Source organism: Perna viridis, chromosome 6, assembly GCF_037379345.1.
Source record: "Perna viridis isolate PV_CMFRI_1.1 ecotype Kerala chromosome 6, ASM3737934v1, whole genome shotgun sequence".
NCBI lineage: Eukaryota > Metazoa > Mollusca > Bivalvia > Mytilida > Mytilidae > Perna > Perna viridis.
Window position 1 is genome coordinate 646,948 of NC_142450.1, and position 20,407 is coordinate 667,354.

General features: G+C 31.8%; 1 protein-coding gene across 13 annotated transcripts in view; it reads left to right on the forward strand.

Annotated features, from left to right (window-relative positions):
• The window catches only part of LOC148613139 (synaptotagmin-7-like), a 185,115-nt gene that overhangs the window by 69,289 nt on the left and 95,419 nt on the right, over window positions 1-20,407 (forward strand). Inside the window, exon 1 of one of the 13 annotated variants that reach the window (XM_088586328.1) lies at window positions 8,935-9,123. The exons of 10 other annotated variants lie outside the window; for them this stretch is intronic. In XM_088586328.1, the coding sequence (XP_088442454.1) occupies window positions 9,083-9,123 (41 nt within the window). In that variant the 5' untranslated portion in view covers window positions 8,935-9,082. Of the gene's footprint in view, window positions 1-8,934; window positions 9,124-16,888; window positions 17,150-20,407 lie in introns of those variants that run through there. 2 more of the 13 variants (XM_088586330.1, XM_088586332.1) reach the window with 2 other exon arrangements.

Below are 20,407 nucleotides of genomic sequence, written 5' to 3' on the forward strand. Positions count from 1 at the left end.
ATTGATGGATCTATGACTGATCAGAAACCAGTTGATGATCAATGATGGTTCGCAATTATAGTTGCAAAGATTGGTTCAGATACTGTACAGCATATATTATCTTATTTTTTTCAGAGGTAAAACTTGCAAGTTATATATTCCGTAAGAAGATGACTTTATACAATTCTATTTCATATGAATGCATTCATTAAATGTTTATGAATTTTCTTTAGGAATCATTTGATGAGTTAATAATGAAGTTAGTGTAGAAGATGATTTAATGAACAGATGGATTGTAGACTGATTCAGCTAACATGGTTCATTGATCTATTTAAAGTGCTACTCCCTGTTAGAATCAGGCAGTGAATGAATCATGGTGAAAAAAAAATCACGCAAGTCTTTCCATGAAATACTATTCAAAATTTTATCTTAAAGGGAGAAATGGCATTTGTTTATTTTTTTAGTGTCAGTAATTCAAGTTATGAATTTATATGAACTGCATTGCAATTTTCATCATCAAAGGGAGGTAACTCACTTTTAACCCTCTTGTTCTATTGTAACTTTTGAACTGTTTTTCTGCATCCTCTGACAATCTAAGACAAACAAACTGTCAATTCTTCTTCAATAGAAAATACAGTAAGCTTTGTGCTCACATTGTCAAAATTCTGAGTTTCTTCTGAGCTTGATTCATTATTTTTCTATTTGCCTGTTTCTTACAGATTCCAGCATTTCAATTGTCCATGTCAATTTTTTAAATGGTAGAACTTTGTTACAACTTATTCTCATCTTTCATGAAATGTTTGCTGCTGGATGTTAAACAAACAATCATGAATTATATAATTGGTTAGAGTCATTATTCATGAAGGTGATTTGGACTGAACAAATACAAAATATGCAAATTGATTCTGAGTTGCAATCATTCAATCAATCAAAATGATAAAAATATTATCCACTCTACAATAATTGTGATGATTTAAATAATTGTAGAATTTAAGTGGTCAGCATTTGGTTATACCCTTAAAACTGTATTGTTTTTTTTTTATCTAATGCTATATGCAATAACTTGATGTGTTTGTAATAAAATGTGTAACTCAAAGTGAGAAAAATTAAAATGTTGGAGAAATGTGAATAAACTGTATATCCAGTCAGTGAAATCCATCTATCCTGAACATTCTTAGTTTAGTGACAGCAATGTTCAAGAGCATGGGTTCGGTCTCTCACTGAGCCAGCCTTCAAAAATTAGCAATGGCTGCTTTTCAGTAAAGTCTTCATTTTGCAAAAAGGCATAAAAAATTGGCTCTATAATTTCCATGCAACCAATAATGAGATATATTCACTACACAATAATCATTCCCCTACTCAATAAATGGGTGATATATTGGAGTAAATTGTCTGTCTGTCTGTAATTCCATTGGTCATTTTTTGTCTATTATTCTGTTCATCCCAATTTTGTTGTAATTATCTTGACTCCCAATCGATGGATTTGTTTTAAATTTGATATGTTGCTTTATGTAGATGGGGCATAGGTTGTAAGCAATGTCATATCAACTTCATGTTCTTTGGACTTTGCCATGTACGAGTTGGGATATTGTATACATAGCCAAATGTGCCACACATGGGAATCAAATGCTTTGCATGAAATGATTATCATATGAATCAAGCATGATGTGATAAGTATGTGTTTCAGTTTTCATATGATTATTGCATGATTATCACATGCTAGTCAGATGTTTTTCATGAAAATATAATTCTAATCATAAGATTCTTCATGCTCATTGCCGTTTTTGATTGGTTGAGAATGTCTTTTCCAGAAAGTTCATACTTGAATGAACTTCTTCAGATTGTTCATACATGCATGAACGCCGGTCAGATTGAAATCAATATGTGGCCGTGTAGTTCGAAAGATTTGATTTTACCTGTACAATTTGTTTACAGAGAGTAATTTTCAGCTCGGGGAAAGAAACTTATAAATGTTTAAAATCTAACTACAAGTAAATTCGCCCCAAAATTAAATTGTCCAAGAACTAGATTCTATAAATACATTTACCGGTTCAACACATTAAAAAAAAAACAGCTATTTTCGGTCGTTCATAGATGTATGAACAGATCTCTCCACTCCCAAACATTACATGAACGGCCTTTGACCGTTCGTTGAGTTTGGGAGCTCCATGATCCTTTCATTCATGCATGAACGAAAGAAAATGTCTGTTTAATCCTATAATGATTATGTTTTCAAGCCAAAATTAACATTTGGGAATCACATGATAACCATAAGAATATCATATGTAGCACATTAGGCTGTGTACTACATTATATCATATGTAGCACACTTTGTTGTGTACCACATTATATCATATGTAGCACATTTGGCTGTGTACCACTTAATATTTATAACTGTAATAGCCTTATCTGATGTATATGAATTGTACATGTATTTCACACAAGATGTAACTTGAATTTTAAAAAATACCTTTGTAATCATCTTTGTAATCATGTCCTGAAAACCAGAATCGGGAGAAGGAAGTAGAGAAATGTTTACAGTTGTTTTGATTTATTGTGGCAGTTTAGTAAATGAATTTTGTTACAAAAATGGAAAATACAAAAATATATTTTGGAAATATTTCAAAGGGTAAATTTGTGATAAAATATCATGAGGCTTCCACTGAAAGTAGGAGGGCACCTATGCTGGATAACCAGCTAAATATAGCCTATGAGACATGTGTACTATTAATATTGTGACTTTATCTGAGATTATTAACCATGAATTTACTAGGCCTTCTGAGAACTGTTTGATGTTCAAGACTGAATGATTAACTGAAAATGGATTAAACCCTTTAGTGGTTGTAGACCATTTAGATATTAATTATCCATGCTGTGTTTGGTTAACAGCTTGTAATGGACCATGTATAACTTTTTATTGAGTTCAGTAATTACTAGACAGAGGTCATGCTACGGACAATGATCTGCCTGTGAGTGTTGAAAGATGTTGTTTTTGGTATTCTTTGGAATATTTGATTGGTAAAATGATTTATGGTTCCTTATATTATATCTGAAGTGTCAAACCCAGCAGAATTATTAGAAATTTGTGACAGTAGGCATCAGAGGGATAACTGTTTATTAGAAAAGTGTGCTCAGCAGTAGGCCTTAGAGGGTTGACTGCATGTTTTTAGTAAATTATAATAGTAGTTTCAGAAAATGACCCCTTGCTTGTGTTAAGGCATATTTGTACTCCCATATTCCCATGCACTTCATAGATTAAAAATGAATATTTAAAAAAATAATACGAGTGGATGTGTCAATAGGCAAAAACATACTGATCCGAGCTTCAGTTTTACTATACTACAACTACCCAGAAATCAGCTTTAATCAAATTTTCAAAATGCAAAAATTATTGGGCCAAAAGGGGTCCTTACTGAACTTTCTCCTTTCAACTAGCACAAATATGTGTTTTAAATCTGATATTCTCATTTGACATTAAACAACCAAAGTAAATTTGATACCTTTAAAGGTAAATAATGATTTAATTGTTTTCATATGACCTTTTGACAACTAAATTTTGACGATTTGGTAACCTCCTTTTCAGGGGTCTTAACTTCTGACTGGCCACAATGAATCTGAGTAAGAAGGCATCTCGCCACTGACAGTAATTTGATGAAAATTGCTCACCATTTTGATTACATGACACTGAAGAAGGGTCATTAGTTGACTGAAGACTTTGCATTTTTCTATTTTCTTCTAGCATAACATCTTTATAACCTTGGTTGATGTCTGATGTCAACTTCCTGTTTCATTGCTTTGCAATAAAAGTTAGAGTATACCTAGCATGACAATGCAAGCTTATTCAAGTTCAATATATACAGGTTTGATCTGTACAGCCATGATGATACTTGAATTTTAGAACAGATTATCTTACAATCAATGTCTTATGTTTCTTGAAGAAGAAAAAAACATGTTTCATGGTTAGAATGATAAATTAGAGTCTCCGATTGTTAAATATAGGAAGCAATGCTGCCATTTCTGATTGATAAATTACTGGCCAATTTGAAATTACATGCTAAAAAACCTGAAAACAACAGTATTTTATTTCTAAGATATAAATTTTCAATAAAAGATATAATAGTATTAGTTTTGAAGAATTAATTTTTCCAGTTTGTTGCGTGTAGGATTTAGAACCATTGTAACATGACATTCATGGCTTGTTTTCGCTGTATTGATTTTTACGTTTGGTTTTATTGTTTTGTCTTATCATTGAAAAATCTTCTGTTTACTCAGGGAAGTGAGATAGTCAGTTTTTATGGTGTACTTAAGTTATTAAAGTTATGCCATACAGATTTTGGGTCAGTCTGTCTGTTTGCCCATTTACCTGTGATTACTAATACATTGTGTATTTGTGAAATTTTAATCTTATTTTCACAATGGTACCATACTAAGGGGTTATATTTTCATGGGGGTGCTAATTTGGTACATTTTAGCTGTCTGACTGAAACTCAAGAATAAATTCTGCAAAATTTTTACTCTGGCTTTTGTACACCACTAAGCTTCTACCAGAAACATCATCTTTGTACCTTTTTGCTTCAAAATCACTTTATTTTATGCCTTCTAAAATAAACCTCAACACAGTATTATGGTGAAATGACTGATTGAGGAATACACCCAATTGTTTGCCATATTAGATAGACAAGCAGACTTTTAGAGAAGTCACTACAAAGTGATAGCTTTACACTTCATGATGATTATTTAGCCAAAGCAAATTAATTATATAACAAACAAAAACACTCATCTTTTAATAAGTCTATATATAAGTTTACGCTTGCAGTTATTGAATGTTCTACTATTGTTCTGACAAAAACTACCTCACTTTACCATACTACAGTACCTGGGCCTGGTTTCTTAAAAAAATAGCAAGTTGAGTTTTTCCTCAAATATCCAATTTCTAGCAATCTGACTCGTCGAAATTTCAGTCTAGGAAATGTTTGAGGATATCATCAATTTGAAATTTTTTTTATGAAACCCAGGCCTTGGTCAGGTTTCATAAAGAATCTCAATTTGTGATTTTCCTCTAATCCTTTCTCAACTCAAATTATGACCAACCAAATTGCACAAAATTGAAGATGAATTGAGAAAAAACTAATGGCTTTGAGAAAAACTCATTTTTTTATGAATCCCAGACCTGAATTGATCTGTGCAGCTATAACTGCGATCTGTCATAGTTCAGTTTCAGATTGATTTGTCTAATTAATCTGTAAACCGGAAATCGTTAATTTACCGAATGATTAGTTTTATTTTACACAGTTTACTAAATGATAGAAATATAAACATAATGACTTTTCTTTTACATTTGCTTTTTGAAATGAAATACATATTTCAAAATCTGTTATTTTTTTTATAATTTACATTAAAAGCAGTGCAGTGTTTATTGGATTCGTTCAAATAAAAATTCTGAAAGGACATGGAATGATAAGGCTGGAAATTTGATATGGAGAAATTTTTCTCTTTGCTTTTTAGAAAGTTAAATGAATGATAAGTAGGTTTTACCACATTTATTACAATTTGATGTCCCAAATTGAAAAATTTCTGAATTTTCCACATAATTTTCTGAATTTTGGCACTTTTTGGAACATAATTTCAAATTTTGAGTGTCTTTGTGGACTTGACTCCTAATTTTTGTTAATGATTGCTAAATGTGACATTTTTGGGAATCCAAATTTTGTGGTTTTCATTGGAGGGCCCATTGAAAATTGGTACAATGTATCCGTAAATTAAAGTACTTCCACAGTATTTTTTTTATGTAAAATAGACGCCAAATATGGCTCTTATTGTTCGTTGTCCTATACACAAATTATGATGGGCATTTCTAACAAGAATAATTTTGAGCCATTGATGTTGCTGGCCTCTAACATATATATAGGATGTTGCTGACCTTGAACATATATAGGATGTTGCTGACAATTATGTCCATCCCTATTATATGTGTCAATAATGTTTTTTTTTTTTTTGGTCAAATTAATTTCCACAACAAAAAAGATAGCCATTACCTTTCTGATTCTCACATGGACATTTAAATTGCTCATGTCTGAAATACAATACCACTGTGTGGCATATACCTATAAAGTGCTTCAGTCAAAATATCTGGTGACTGTGATAAGAGTAATCAAGGGAACCAAAGTTATAGTGGTTTCAAAAGAATGTAATCCAGGGACAAAGACCAGACATGGAAAACAGACAAAGTAATTAAAATCATACATACAAAGTAACAAAAGCAAATGAGCAACTCTGACCACTAAAAACTGGGAGCATGGACCAGGTGCTCCGGTAGGGTAAGTGTCCCCTGCTTTTCTAGAAACACCCGCCGAGTTGCTCATAAAAAGTCGTCAGGGGTAGATAAATGAGGAAAGGAAAACTTTGACCCGTTGAATAAATCCGTTTTCATGGTGCAGATGGATACACCATAATGATCAACAAGTTCATGACGACTTCAATCTTGTAGCAACATAACCCTGTTCCAGAAATAAGTTGTTGTAATTGATAGGTCTAGTTTTAATCAGATTGGCTTTCGCACTAAAAAAACTAAGAAACTTTTCTGTTTACTCTTGACTAAAAATGTAGTTGTGATAGTATATTGTTCTGTTCTGTTAATGCATTTCTTAGCTTGGTTTACGTACATCATCTTATTCAATCAAATCTGCAAGTGGCATTATGTTTTCGATAGTAATCAAAGATTGTACTACAAACCTTAGCCATTATTTGGCTGTTTCTGATGTATTTGTGCCAGTAAGGCTGCTCATCTGCTGCTTACAGACATTCTAGGTTATGTAGCCTTATGATAACAACACCATCACTTCATCACATATTTTCCTGTCAGATTACTCCAGAATTTTGCACTGAGGGAACTTGAGTATTTGTGGTTGATTTTTCTTGAATATTTGGAATTTCCCTTTTAGTAGCTGTAATAATTGTTTATATTTTTTGATTGGTCAAACATGTCAAATGTTGGAGTAAATTATTATATCTAGACTCAAAGAGTGGGTGGTATATTGGAATCACCTTGTCTGTCCGTCTGGCAGTCTGTCATTGCAATTGTCTGTCCAAGTTTTGTCACAATCATCTTGACTCGCAATGGATAAATTGACTTTAGAATTTGGTATGTGTTTAGCTGCTGTCTGATATCCTGTAGAAGTAGAAGTGGGGGGGGGGGAGGGAGGGGGGGGTAGCATGACACAGCTTTATGTTTATATTGTTATTATATGGTGCTGCATTTTAATGGTGATTTTCATGCCACTTAGTTTGTCTGTAGATGGTAATCAGAAACAGCTCAATGGAATATTTTCGAACTATAACACAATGTTGTGGACTTTAAACATTAGTTAAATTTTCTCATGGTCTAAAATGCAATGGGAGTTATTGGCCCTTTTCTTTCAGAAAAAAAAATTGGAGCATGTTGCACCACCTTATGAAATTTCTTTAGTTGAGTAGAAATAGCTTAGTAATAAGATCTGAGTGTTAACTAAATATCTTGTCACTATATCTTGGTGCTTTACCTTATATTACTTTCTACGAAATCTCCTAGTTGTTTATTTCAAACCTCCTCCCCCTTTTACTGACTATCCAATTTTCTATTTTTTGTGGTAGCAAATTCGTCAGTGAGTGGTATGTCAAAGCATGGAGGATATTTTTTTTTAAAGTGGGTTTTCTTTTATTTTTTTTGGCAAATGATCCAGTCAAAATAAATTCAAACTTTAAATTTATTGTAACATAAAATGTTTTGATTGAAATACATAGCATAATGTCCCATATACACACACAAAAAATGTCTTTAAAAAATCAAAACTCACATTTGAAAATTTCTGTGGAAATTAACATTGAAAGGGGAGATAACTCTGTAAATTTTTTTTTACCAAATTTACTTTCATTTTTTACCTGTCTGTGCCTCTCCAAAAGATGTTTTCTATATTTCTTTAATAGAAATACATGGCTAAAGTTATAATAAAATGTCCTGTATATTTTTTTTTAATTCTGAAAAATGAAGATTAACTAGAGAAACGTACAGAAAATAGAATACCTGGTTCAATCAGTCTTTTTACTTTTTGTTGTTACATGTTAATATTTCCATTTTCTACTCCCTACCAAGTAGTATTTTCTTATATATTTCAGTCCCCTCTTTTATTGTGGCACAATAGTCTATTCTTTTGTGTTTCATTCCCTTCTTTTATTTTTTACCCGATATTTTATGTACACATGTTATTATTCCACGCTTTTGCTGTCTACTCTATGTTCTATTATGGTGTGTTTTATTCCCCTGTTTAACTGTCTACCCAATTCCTATTTTCTGATTATATCAGTCGTGATTTTCTATACCTTTGCTTTTAATAAAGATGATACTGTATTGAATGCTTCAGATGCTAATTTGTTTGATTAAATCATAAAATCTGATTGATTGAAACACAGATACTAATAGAAATTTTTCAATCAATGCTTCACCTATGGCAATTTTTGGATCAACGTATTGTTAATTTGTATAAAATGATGACTTTGACTGTGGGGCAAAATCTATAGATAAACGTGTCCTCTGTATACAGAGGGCTGTATTAAATCTTTATTTACTCGCTATGATTCAATATAAGTTTTAGATTGAATGATGGTCCCTCAAGTGTGAAACTTGTTAAAATGTTCTATTGCAGTTCAAATAGTGGCATCGATATACCTGAAGGGGAAATCAGTAATAATTATCTTTGATGATGTGTGAAAGTTTTAATATACTCTTCTGATTAAGATTTACTGGTGACATTCATATACTTGCAGCAAACTTTAATCATTGGGAAGCCTGCATTATTTGATTATGCTAATATGGATATAAACTTGGTATTGTTGAACATAATCATAAAACTTATGGGAAAAAGTTGACATTTTCTTAAGTATCCTTTTTCGGTAGATTGACAAAACTGATAAATATGGCTATTACGCAAGCCACTTTATAATTCCACTTTATGATAGATTTATTTGCTACTTCATTGTTTTTGAAAGGCTGAAGAGAAATCATCAAATTAACGTGTAATTGGTATTCTGCATGGATATACTTTATAACGTGGATATTGTGTCGCTATAAATGTTTTCGTTCTTTTCTCGGCTGTTTTCCCAGGGTGCCAGGTAAGACATGAAATGCTTTAATCACAAGTGGTGTTAAAGTAAGGATTGATTGAGTTTGACTTCAGTTATTCAGAAAATATTCCATTTTGCATGATTTAGTTCCATTTACTGTTTGAAGACATTTTCAGTAGGTTATTTTCTAGTTAATTTTGTACATACAGTTCAATACATTGTACAAAGAAGACTTAGTTTCACTTAGTTGTCCTTTATGCTGGCTCTATTCAACTGTCAATACAAGTATGGCTGCTGTCAATACAAGTATGGCTGCTGTCAACATAAATGTCAATTTTCTCAGAAGTTGGTAATTAATTAAGGTATAAGACTTCTGAAGTCACAGGGGCAAAGGTCAAGGACATGTTGCTTCTCCATTTTTCCTGTTTTGTATTGAATACTCTATACTAGTATATGTGGGGAAATAAAAAATTACAAAAATTTGGGGGAGTAGTCAGGGGCTTGGACTGACAGGAAAAGTTATTCATGAAAATTCTGAAGTTGCATGGTTTCATGGTTACAACAACAAATTTACATTTCTTTGAAGTTTGCAATCTTCATTAGAAACATGGAGGCAGAGTATCAAAATTCACATTTTAATAGAAAGGTTAAGAAGCCACAATCATTTATACCCCAAAATATTGTTTTATTCTTGTAATTGGTTTGTCACATGTTAAGCAGAACTACGGGAAACAAATCTATTGATTTCAGATAAAAAAAATTACAACAACTTGAAAACTGTGGTAGAATGCTTTCTGGTCCCAATATCTTTGTAAAAATGTCTAATGCAGAAGAAAGGGAGTAATGTATCTATGTGATTAAAATGCTAACATTTGGATGTCTGTTCGGTTGATATTGACAACTTGTAATTATGGTAATGATTGACAATGAAATGAAATAGACACTCAATTATGGTGAACTCAATTTCACCCAATATTTATTATATGAATGTTTTCACTGTCAGCAGACTTAGGTGTAAAAATATAGAAAATATGTCTGTAGATGAATTAGAAAATGTAGTTAGTGCCTTGAAGAAGTGTATATTCATTTTTTTAATGATACTGGTCAGCTCATTCAGGAACTGAATGCCCAAATATAGAAAACAGCAGTACAATACCTAAACTGATTCATGCAGCTATAATGGTCTGTTGTGGATCAGTTTCAGATCAGTCACCAATCCATCAAACTAATATGTAAAACTGGTGTAAAACTTCAGTTTTACATCATTTGACTGCTAGGAATGACAGTTGACAATTTTTTTTTATTATACTGAACTTTAACAATGCCTTCATATAAAGTGACTAAAAATATGCCAATTCACAGAATCAGTGAAAATTGGCAATCACCAAAATTGATACTTTCACAGTAGTTGACAATTAGTATGGACTTTCACCCTCAGTATAATTTTTAAATATAGACATAGTGGCTGTCCATGGAATATGTAGGCAGTGGGCACATGCATATTTTGGTTTGTTTGTTTTTTTTCTTCAAATTTTCATCCATAAAAGGTCAAGAAATCATGTTGAATAAGAAATGAGTGTAGGTTTGTTAATAACTAAAAGGGTAAGAAAGAGAGAAATTACATATTCACTAGAAACTTTAAACTAAAGAGATATAACTCTTTGATTTGTCTATAATTTAGCTGATTTGCTAGGGAACTTTTAAGATATAATCAGAATCACCCACTTAGTCTCTGGTTGTTCCGACATCAGTTTGAGATTAACATTCCATAGCAATGAAATAACTAGTGAGTTAAAATTTACTCTGTGCTACCCATATCAAAAGATCTGTCTGGTTTATATAAGCCCCCCCCCACCAGTATTGGAAATCATCGTCCATAGCACTGATTCCTGATTACTGAGGTTACATATACACACAGCCATGTCAATAAGCATAGAAGATATTTTTCAATATATCATTTACTGTAATTTACTTCACATTCATACAAAGAAATGAAATGTCAAATGTTAAATGCTATTTCATTAGGTTTTAATGGGCTACTTTTAGGTTTTACTTAATATATTAAGTTTCCGCTGAATTACATAACGGAATTATTATACTTCTTACTGTTGTTCATTAAAGATCACACTTAGTCCATTCTGTTAATGTTCGTAGTGTAATGAGTTGACTGGTGTTTTACCCTACATTAGATGTAATTATTTCCTCTAATTCTACGATTTTTGTAAGTTGTTAATGATTACCAAAAATGTTTTCGCTTTTCATCCATTATTTACTGTTAATAAATTCTGTCTCGTTTTGTGTTTTTTCAATAATAGAGTACCTGTAAAATTGTGGGTGAAAAGTCTGACAGAGATTGCGTGACTTTGTATTCAGATGAAGCTAACTTTTAATTTGAAGCAATCAGCAATCAATTATCAATTGATTTTTTAATGAAGTAACTTTGTTAGTTAATTGTATGGTAAATCCTGTCTTCAGAACAAACTGGTTACCTCTCTACACTGATTTTGTACTATATAAATATATATTCTCATAAGGTCTAGGAAAGGTTAAAGTCTGGCCTGTAGTTCAATATCTAGTTAAGAACTTTGAAAATTTGATGACTGCGGGCTAAAACAGGCTTCCTTTTGTCAGTGTATAAGAGGAAAACTTGACCTTTGAGTGGGGAGTTGTGTGTGTTGAAAGCTGACCAAGTTTCATGCATGAATAACATCTGATCAGTAGAATTCGCTTACAGAATGTACTTCATATGTAGGGTTAGCCTCATTTTTGGATGGATGTGCATTAAACAAGATATAATTATTGGATAGTTTGTAAAGGAGATAATCCCTTTTGCAAGCAGGAGGTATCTCTCATAGACACAGTTTTCATTTTTCATAAAATCTTTGATGGATGCAGAGCTCCTCTTTCTTTATGCATGAAAAGTTTGGTTGATTATATAGAAAACATTGGAAATCCTTGGAGTAGTCTTCCTTAGGTCTGCCCCACCCAGATTTTCTTCATCCCCCACTGAAAATTGTCATATATTTACGGCACACTGCCTTTTTTCCTTTTGTGCTTTAACTGTTTCTTTGACTTCATGAACACTTAAACATGCACTAGTCTGTTAGCCATCCTTAACTTGATAAAGAAGGTTAAAGTCTATCCACACATTTCTCAATACATGATTAATAGTAAATTTAGATCTGGTGTTGGGAAGGGTCGAGCAATCTGGTTGGACTTTTTCTCCTTTTCTGTCCAGAATCCCCCATAGACATATACTTCGTCTTGTTAAACTTCAGTTGCAACATGGTTGGCATTAACAAATATATGTCCAATGAACAAGAATAAATAAGAACAAAATTCAACTCTCTTCATTTAGTAGTATAGATGTGATATTATGTTCACTGGTCTGAATTGTTGATTTATCTTGGAATCATGGGATGTACATGCCACTAACATATGTTCTAGTGTAAATGAGTCTGTATTGTTTTGGAGACAGAATTGATTACCATTGATTGCCTGTTAATGATTTATACTTAGGTGTTGTAACTTCTTGCTGATGTACTGACACTTTTTGGGAATAAGCTAATTAGTGGAACTAGATATTATTTTCATTGCTGGAAGTCTGGAATTTTAAGGACAGATGTAAAATAATCAGATATGTGGTTTTTTCATCCTGTAGACTGGATTGTAAAAAAATTCCCTTAATTGCCATGAAGATCTTTGTCACAGAAAGTTTCATAGATCAGATAAAAAACATGGCCAATTTTGTCTGATCCCATTAGATAAATGACAGTTAATTGTTTGAATGATATATGAACATTTCAGTGAAGTCCCAATTTTACATAGCTCTATGTCATACTTATGTGGCCAGCAGGAATGGATGTAAATTTCTCTATCTTTATTTGTTTTACGTGATTCTCTGCTGATTTTGGAGAAATATCAATATGACAAGAAGGTAAGACAATTTAGATATTTATATATGAATAACAAAAAATTGTTATTTGGTGTGAAGGAATTCACTGAGCATAAAATCTGTGGGAAAAAGTCTTCATGTATCACTACGGAGTTGGAGAGGGAAATCAAGGGAAGCAGATGTCGATGGGTGATCATAGATAACAATACACTGATAACTACACAGGAAATATTTCAACACATGTTTATCATATGTTTATCATATGTTAAGATTGAACCACCATGAAAAACATATTGTTTCTGAATAACAAAGTAATTCATGAAAAACAATAAAATAAAATAGGATTTCACATAAGAAAAGATTTTCATATGATTTTAGAAAACTTGTATTTAAAAGCATAAAAACATATTTTATACACCATAACAATTGACGAGTTGATGATTACTTTGGAATGGTTTGTTTCAGTTACCATTTTACTCATATTTACTTAATAATGATATAAATGTAGACATCAGTTTGATTACTTTCATTTTACCTTTTCATTTTTTTTTTAAAGTAAAGTACAAAATAAGGATTTTTTATTTTAAATTCCATGGTGATTTAATGTTTCATTCATAGTAATTTGCTTTTAGTCAGTGCACACTGAAAACATTGATAATGTACACATGTAGTTTGAATTCACATCAATATGCATTTGAATTCGCATAATGTTTACAAGAATTTAAATGATAAATTCACTTTCGATTGCTCTTAAGAATTCCCTTTTGCCTAAATCATCCATTAACACGGCCTTTGAATGTGAATGGAATGCGAAATTTTGGATTCATATTATCAAAATGTAACCAGAAGTGAATTCAATAATTTGTATTAGTTCGATTGGCATTAATTTGCATTGGAAATTAATTTTACATGTGAATGTGTAACTGGATTGGAACTTGCATTGAATGCACAATATTTTACAGTGTGAAGGCAACAATGTCCATAATATTGCACTATATTGGATCAATTTCAATGAAAATTCTAAAATTATCTGTCAAAAATTTCAACCTAACTGTTTTAACTATACTCGACGTCACATACAGCACATTTTTGAATTGAAGCTCTACTTTTTAAACTGTCGGGACTTACTGCTAGAGTTGTCTCTCTTTTATTTAATCTGAAGGTAGTTCGCATATATGCATGACGTGTTAGTACCAACAAGTCGCTTATTGGTTTAAATCGTGTGTAACAAATCTTTACCGGAAAATCTCATACTAATATCCACCATGTTTGTTTCTACGGGACGATTTGTTTACAAACGAAGTTCGTAAGTTCCCGTCGAACTCCAGTGACAATCGTCTGCTTGATCGACTTCTCGGTATTGTATGTTTTTCGCGTAAAATAAATCTGAGATATCCAAACCTTGGGTTCTTCGGTTTTTGGACAAACCATTTATACATAAACAACATCTCCTAGCAACCCGATCACTAAATATTGGGACAGAGAATTAAACGATTTAACGATTCAATGTTTAGGGAGAAGCCATTTGGCTAAACGAATGAGCAAGTCATTTAAGACAATTTAAACGATGGTAGGCGTCAATAAAGTCGTAGAAAATATTTTTATTCAAATTTTGACAGTATCTTATTTATGTGATGCCGAGTATAATTTGATTATCGTAATAATCTGAGCTAAAACTTCTATTGACATTTTTAACATAAATCTTACTTTCTAGTAGATTTTATATTGTTAAATAAGTTGAACCAAAAAGTTTTGACTAATCGCCTTTTACTTGATTTGCATGAATCTTAGGTCAGCCTGTACTTAAACTTCAAAATACAAGTTCTAATAACTATGACAATCTAAGGTGTATTTTTTTAACAAATAATGGACTGGAGATAATAATAAATTGTATTTGTTCCATGCATGTTGTTAAATCTCCAAGAGTTTTTGGCATAAGTAGATACATTTTGTTTATTCATTTTATTAAAGGATTTATTATGCTTATTTTTAAATAAACGTACTTAAATCAGTATAACTTTTACATAATTTTTTCAACAAAACTTTTTTTTTGAAGTTTTTCTATGCATTACTATGAAACCATAGCCAAATTGACAAAAAAAGCTTCATATCTTTACATATCTCTTTATGGGAGATTTTGGTCACATGTGCCAACAACTTTTAAAATATTCACTTCATAAAAGCTTTTTTTTATCAAAACAACTCCTGACAATATTTTTATTTTGTTGCATCATGTGGCCAATATGTTTGGATAAAAAAATGTCACCTACCTTCCTAATATTGTAAAAAAATGGCATAAAACTGATATTTTGTGATTTCATTTTGACAAATTATTATTATAAAAGCTCATGAATCTTTTGTGTCTGGGTTTAGTCATCTTTTTATATTTGTCAATTAGTCTTATCGTTGGTAAGCGAAAACAGAGCTGGAAACTTGTCTGAGCAAATATATCCCTCTAAAGATTATTACACTGATCTTTGAAGTTATGGGTGACGCATGGGTTAAAATATAATCATAGGAACAAAGATTTAAATGGTATTCAAAAGAATTTACTCCAAAAATAGAAACTAGACACACAAAACAAAGAAAATGAAAAAAATCAAAGTATCATGAACAAACAAACAAAAGTAAATGAGCAACTCAGACTCCACTGAAAACTAGGAGCATGGACCAGGTGCACCAGTAAGGTAAACATCCTCTGCTTTTCTAGAATCACTCCCTAAGTTGCTCATAAAATGTTGTGTTTTGGGTAGATTGGATAAGGTGGAACACTCAATAACTCACTGAGTCTGCTTTCTATATATGCCCCAATTTGCAGTAAATCAGGATTTATGGAAGTCTTCCACTAAAAGAATTACAAAAATTTTCCATTAAAATTCACAATGTAACAACCAAATACACTTATATATCACTTTATTTGTTATAAGGAATGTGTAGCAAGCCTTACATACAGCTTGTCCTAAGAGTCATGCAGATAAAAAAAAGTCAATATTAGAGCATTGGAATGTGTCAAAGAGACAAAAACATTGAAATAAAACAGCGAAGGACAGCCTATGGGAATGTTATCAAACTCTGAAACATTACGAAAGGGAACGTTTTAGAAAGTCACAATTATAAAAATGATTCCAAGAGTTGTATCAAGTTTTAGAAAGTCACAGTTATAAAAATGATTCCAAGAGTTGTTTCAAGTTTAAGAAAGCAATAAAACTATAGTTAAGTTGAATTTAGCTTTAAATTTTCTTTTTTTCCTGCCAGTTATTTATTTATATAACGCTTGGGTATATGATGGAACCTGTCTATTTTTTATACACTGAATAGATCTTTTTTACCACTAGTATTGATTTTGAAAACAAACTGAATGGATTTACTTGTTTCACAAAATTGAAACAAAATATAAATTTGTTTCCTTTAGTGTAGTTCATAAGTTGACCTGAACTTAAATTCATAGTCCGGTGAAGCTTGGTCCAACAGCACATTATCATAAATCACATTGAACAAGCAAGAATAACTTGCCAGACTCTTAGATGAACCAGTACTTGTATACGCTGGTAGTCTTGGAACAAATTCCTGTGAAACTTGGTCCAACAGCACATTATTATGTCAGATTATAATCACATGGAACAACCGGACTGGGGCAAGGATGTTCATGACTTTATTATTCAGCCATATTAAGCACTTCAATTCTCTTATGGAAACTTCATCTTTATGGAATCTTGGGTTGGTCATGATCTTCTGACATCTATTTCCTTTTTTGCTGAGGATATTCCATAACTAGAGCACACTCAATTATGAAATGTACATTGCCAATAATAGCATGCCCTTGATCCTATCATAAGTTTCAAGTGTCAAGAATTATCCACTTAAAATGGTTATACAGTACTGTTTCCCAGGATTAAATAACTATCTGACAAATTGGCTTTTTAGTAATTGTCAATTCAGATGGAAGTTAGATCTATCAAAAATACATTATAGTATTGGAATGGAATATAACATCAATTTAATGTAACATTGGTCTGACCTGGTGTGAGGTTGATGTTTGTGGTTGTACATTCCATTTGTAGACACTTGCAGATTTAATTTTTTTGGAGTAAAATCTGTGCAGTCCTAGATTTAAGTTACTGGATTTGTTAGATTTGTCGAGTCCTAGATTTTAGTGGATAAAGTAAAGATGAGTAGAAGGTATTGTGCTTATTTATTGTTTTTATTATATTATAGCAATATAATTTCCCCATAGAAAGCAATGTGACATCAGTGTGCAATAAATTTCCATATTGCACTATTGCAAATATTGTTAAAATTTGTTAAATTATCTGTGACCTAAGTTCATTTTAAACAAGAATAAATAATATTGCCATACAATAAAAGAGTTATTGTATGGCAATATTATTTATTCTTGTTTAAAGTTATTGCATGAATACTGGTTATTATTCCTCTAAGAATACTCATAAAGTCATGCAATGTATAATTCTTCTGTCGATGATATTCCCCAGTATTCATGCAATAATACTACATTATACTTTTAAGATTATAATTGACTTTCATAGATATAATTGCAGTGAAAGAAATAAGCAGTAGACCTACAGACAGAGTCTACATAAAATCAAGCAGGTCTATGTTGAAATTGGCTCAATTTCCTTTGAAATGTACAGTGTGGTCTACATAAAATTATGATGGGTCTATGTTGACCAAAAATTAAGTTTCTGACACTGTAATTGCGGGTCCATAAAACATCATATGGACCAGTAGGAAATTAAATGGACCACCTCCATAATGTAATAAGTTTAGTATTTATTCTCTTCCAGAGTTAACTATAAAAAGTGTAAAATAGCAAATATTTCATGTTACTTAGGGTCAAATTGCAAAATACACTTTGGTCCATATAATTTTTTTTCGATGCCAACCAGTCCATATAATTTTTTGTGGCATCCAACCTTATCATTTTTTTTTTATTGGGTGAACAACAGTCAATATAATTTTTTGGGGTGACCATAACCAATCCATATAATTTTTTTGGTGGTGACCAACCAGTCCATATATTGCCATATGACCCTCTACACTATTTACTTAATAATTTTGCATTTTTCAGAGACAGGTTTAAGTAGGTAATTAAGAATTTTCAACTCAAATTTTTTTGAACTAAAATGATTGCCTATCCTGTTCTGAAGTCTTTGATGTGACTTGGCAGAGGGTCTGAAGGTGGGGTAAAGCCAAACATAGCCTTACATTTAGTGGTAATAAAGAGGAATTTCATGTGTAAAAGTCAATAATAAATATATATTTGACTGCTGTGAAGTACTTTAATTCACAGATTCCAATTTTCGTGGATTAGGGAAGAAACACAAGTTGGTTGATTCTTGAATATGTTGTTTTTTGGTTTTCAGTATACACTTCAATGGAAATCTCCTTGTTGGGAACCAAATTTTTTTTTATTTGACCTACCCACGAAAACCAGAAAAAATTGTTACCCTGGGAAAAATAGTATTTTCACAGTAATATTATCAAGAATCAGGTTAAAAAAGTTCAAAAAAATAATAAGATGAGGGATTAACTACATGTACTGGTCTTGATAAGTTTCCTGCAATGTATTAATACTGTCCTACATTTTGGAGCCTTGAAATTCCTATTTTGACAATCCCTAAGGTCATTGATCAATAAATGAAAAAAAAAAAGTTTTACGTAATAGTATGAGTTATTCAATACCAATTATAAATATAATTTGAGGCCTTGTAATATATTGTAATGATGAAATATGTTACAAGTTGAGGCCATTATGTTTCTGGTATGATTTCTTCTTAATTTGGTAACATTTGTCATATGACTTGCATGATTTCATATAAATGGTTTGTATCAAAGCTGTTGTCTTTGATAAATGGTGAGATTACACTTTTATGTTATCAAAATAGATGTATAATTGGTTTCCATAATTGAATTAAGACATTGATTTTGTAATGTTAAACTTACTATTTCCTGGAGAGGTAGATTGTTCACATAAAACTTTGTGGTAGAGTCTGTCTGAAATTTTGTCTCATCATTTTCTAAAAATGTAGTAGAATTGTCTGGTTGAATTTTTTACCACAACTTTTTCCTCTTTGAGCTTCATTTGTTATTTTATTATTTTTATTTTTATTTTATTTTAATTATCTATTTATATTTTTTTTAGGGGGGTTACTGTTCTTTCTTGCTAGTGATATCTCACTAAACTTAAGCAACACCTGGTGAATAAAACATCTATGATCCTTTATTCCCTATAATTCTAGCAAATAACTGAAGAAGAATTTATTTTTCTGTCTCCATGGTTATTTTTTTGTGTTATGGAAGTGGCTGCATGAGTTTAGCTTTGACTAGTAGCTAGGTTCTTTTTGCCCAGAATTCACTTGCTACATAATGGTGACTTTAAATGTGTTACCACAAGTCTTTAGTGTAGTACAGGTAAGATAATGGGGACAGTTCGTCAGCAACGTCTTATTTCTGTTTACTGTTGTACAGGTAACATAATGTGGACAGTTCATCAGCAACGTCTTATTTATGTTTAGTGTGATACAGGTGACATAATAGGGACAGTTCGTCAGCAACATCTTATTTATGTTTAGTGTGGTACAGGTGACATAATGGGGACAGTTCGTCAGCAACATCTTATTTATGTTTAGTGTGATACAGGTAACATTATGGGGACAGTTCATCAGCAACGTCTTATTTAAGTTTAGTGTGGTACAGGTGACATAATTGGGACAGTTCGTCAGCAACGTCTTATTTATGTTTAGTGTGGTACAGGTGACATAATTGGGACAGTTCGTCAGCAACGTCTTATTTATGTTTAGTGTGATACAGGTAACATAATGGGGACAGTTCATCAGCAACGTCTTATTTATGTTTAGTGTGGTACAGGTGACATAATTGGGACAGTTTGTCAGCAACGTCTTATTTATGTTTAGTGTGGTACAGGTGACATAATTGGGACAGTTCGTCAGCAACATCTTATTTATGTTTAGTGTGGTACAGGTAACATTATGGGGACAGTTCATCAGCAACGTCTTATTTAAGTTTAGTGTGGTACAGGTGACATAATTGGGACAGTTCGTCAGCAACGTCTTATTTATGTTTAGTGTGGTACAGGTGACATAATTGGGACAGTTCATCAGCAACATCTTATTTATGTTTAGTGTGATACAGGTAACATTATGGGGACAGTTCATCAGCAACGTCTTATTTAAGTTTAGTGTGGTACAGGTGACATAATTGGGACAGTTCGTCAGCAACGTCTTATTTATGTTTAGTGTGGTACAGGTAACATAATGGGGACAGTTCATCAGCAGCATCATTTATGAAGATGCTTTAAAACACAAATTGCTCAAGGTCATTCTATTGGAAGTGATATTTTTATGTAAACAGTTGAAGGAACTGCTTGAACTTTAAAAAAGCAGATTTTTTAGGAAGTCT